Source organism: Teleopsis dalmanni, chromosome 2, assembly GCF_002237135.1.
Source record: "Teleopsis dalmanni isolate 2A chromosome 2, ASM223713v2, whole genome shotgun sequence".
Taxonomy (NCBI): Eukaryota; Metazoa; Arthropoda; class Insecta; order Diptera; family Diopsidae; genus Teleopsis; species Teleopsis dalmanni.
Genome location: NC_051847.1, coordinates 221,056,089 through 221,059,113, shown reverse-complemented (window position 1 = coordinate 221,059,113; position 3,025 = coordinate 221,056,089). Strand labels below are relative to the sequence as shown.

Here is a 3,025-nt window from a genome sequence, read left to right as displayed (position 1 = left end):
TAATTGAATATAAGTTTCATTGTGACTACCAAACCACTACTTAATTTTTATATATTGCATTAACTTTTTAAAAAAAACCATGTAAGCACTAAATTCAACCACAAAAAATAATAATTCATACTCAGTTTTAGATTTCTTTAAGTAATTTTTATTTAATTATCGAGAGCACATTTTCGTATATTTTTAAAGAATACTTCAAGCAATAATTTACGAATAATAAATTTTATATTTTTCGCATAATTAAATATATTTTTTTTACAGTTTTATCGACACTTCCTGTGCAATTCTTGATTATCATTACTATTGCTTAAATACTTTACTTAAATGCTTAAATGTTTATCATTATTTCACTAGGTCTTTTATATTACACGAAGAGATACATAAGCTTGACAATTTCTGCAATAATATTTACACTATAAACTTTTATAAATAATAATAAATTACGCTAATACCTAGAACTAAATTACAAACTTCTAATAGTGCTTTCCAGCAAAAGTTAAATATATATATTGTACTTTAGACATATTAAGTAAGTGTTAGTGATTCACGTTGACCTAACTTTACTTGCCGGATACATAGTTTTATAATTATTATTACAACAGTTGTAGATTTAGTAGATTTAGTTAGAATTATTTTTATGTACACAACATTATCACAAATGAGCCGCATTGATCACTGAAGAACGGTTTTGAGGATTAGCAACCAGCCGCATGTGTCTCCGCCCAAGGCTGTAAGCCATGCAGTGCAGCTAGTGGCGCGCCATTTACAGGTTGTGCGGTTAGGGGTGCTGCAGGTGGCGGTGCAAATCCTTTACTAATTGCTTCAGCCTGCAGAGAGAGCATTAAACGATTTGCAGCTTGACGTTCTGCTTCACGTTCCTCTGCGGTTTGACGTCTGTAAATAATTAAAAATTACAATTATTTAGCAGTTGCATTAAAAGGATTATTATTTTCTTTCTCTAGACGTAATAATAGATTTAAATAAATTTTAATTGGTTATTAAAATACAATCAAATCTTAGCTAAACACATTTAAAAACTATTAACATAACGATATTAATTTTCCATAATGATGAAAACATTGGAACTGTTATATCATTATCTATCACTCCAGTGAGTCTGAGGGTAGCGGAACGTTTAATTAAACCTACCCATTTTGCATATACTCATATAATATTTTGAAACAAAGTCATTAGTATATCAGTGAATTCCACAAACGAGGCTAATTCAACCACAATTTAAAACTAATCAAATCAATTATTCACAAGCAAAGCAATTACCGTGAATGAATTTTATATTAGTACCAGCATTTAAGTAAGCTCAACTAAACGTTTTCCATAGCCACCAGTGCACTCACGTCATATGCTTAATCATCGCCAGCATAGAGAATGAGAATTATTTTGTAATTAATTTTGAAAATTATTTTCAAATATGTTTACACACACATATATGTATGTGTGTTATGTGTTTGATTTCAGCTTAATTACATTTTCAATTAAAATAGTAGTAACGAGTAATTTCCCCGTCACTGGTACTTGTAGCAATAACGAGCACTTGTTGTAATATTCCATTCTTTGTAGGTATTAAAAGGATTTGGCAAGGACTTTGAAGGGATTAGTGGAAATTCAATTGTGTATCGAATAGAATTGTTGATGCGCAAGAGTTACTAAATTATTAACAGCATGTTGTGCATCAATTACAGTTTTCTATATTTACTGCCACACTTAAATGGACTAATTTTAAAGTACCCACACCATCCACCCCCCACAATACAAGATAGAATAGAAATGAAATCAACATAATGATGATTACTCGTAAAATGTTGATGAAGTTTGTTGAGGAATATGGAATTTCCATTTTATGTTTGACGGTAGCAAATCATGGAGTGTGCGCATTTAATGTGGGTTATTATCTGCTTATAGAGCGACAGTCCAAAAGGAAGGTGTAATTGGGGGATGATACGCCATATTGAATATTTCATAACTTAATGAAGTTGTTATGTTCGTATTACTTAAAATAAGCATTTGCCTTTTGGGCTAAAACTTTTACGAAACTATCTTTTTACGCTCATTTACATGTTTAATACTAAAAGGCATAGTTTTGTCTGTCATTAGTATTAATTTATAAATAAATGAACATGTGTTTCATAAAGTGTATCTATTTTGTGCCACATTATGTGGGAGTTGATTTGGCTTTCATTGTTATTTTCAACAAGCTCTCTTAAAATGTTTTCATAACTTTATTCTATTAAATATTCATATGATTTTCCGCACTATATGCGGTTCATATTATTAGTTGAGGAGTAACTGTTGGGAAGTTACTTCAAGTAGCAATGTGTGACGAATATCCGTTAAAATTATTTAACCTATTGAAATTTATTATATCATAACAAGTTTTAATAATTTATAATGAATTATTACCTTAAAATAAGATAATAATATCATTTAAATAAACTGTTGAAAACACTAAACTAAATTATAATATATTCATTGTTGAGTCATTGTCAAGCCTTTTAAAAGACCTTACAGTAAAACCAATTCTAAAAGAATATTTAAATAATTGATTTAATTCACTTACATATAAAACTGCTTATTAATAAAAAATATTACTAAATGAATTCCAGCACAAAGTAATTGTTTATTTATAAAATATTATGTTGATTGTGGTTAGATGAAGTATTCATCCTATATTCCCGACTTTAAACTAAATGTGGGATGATATCTGCTATGTGCTTAGATCGAGAACAACTAAATATACATACTTTAAGGACGAAAAATCTCAATAAGAATATCTATAATATTGAATAGTGAAGTATTTCAGGAAAGATTGAATAAACTTTAATACCATGGCATATGAGATATGACATGTGAGACATCAAATGGTAAATAAGAAAGTTTGGACACACGTGGACGTATTTATCAAGGGGACATTTATATATAATAATTTTTCAAATGATTTTCTATCATTAAAATTTGTTAATGTTGCGTAAACGGTTACGAAATCATAGTTTAAGATCTACATAAATAC

At 28.9% G+C, this 3,025-nt stretch overlaps 1 protein-coding gene across 1 annotated transcript in view; it reads right to left on the bottom strand.

Annotated features, from left to right (window-relative positions):
* Window positions 1–450: 450 nt before the first annotated feature.
* The window catches only part of LOC119684872 (T-cell leukemia homeobox protein 3-like), a 26,089-nt gene continuing 23,514 nt past the window's right edge, over window positions 451–3,025 (bottom strand). Inside the window, exon 4 of the mRNA XM_038099005.1 lies at window positions 451–894. Within this exon, the coding sequence (XP_037954933.1) occupies window positions 696–894 (199 nt within the window). The 3' untranslated portion in view covers window positions 451–695. The remainder of the gene's footprint in view (window positions 895–3,025) is intronic.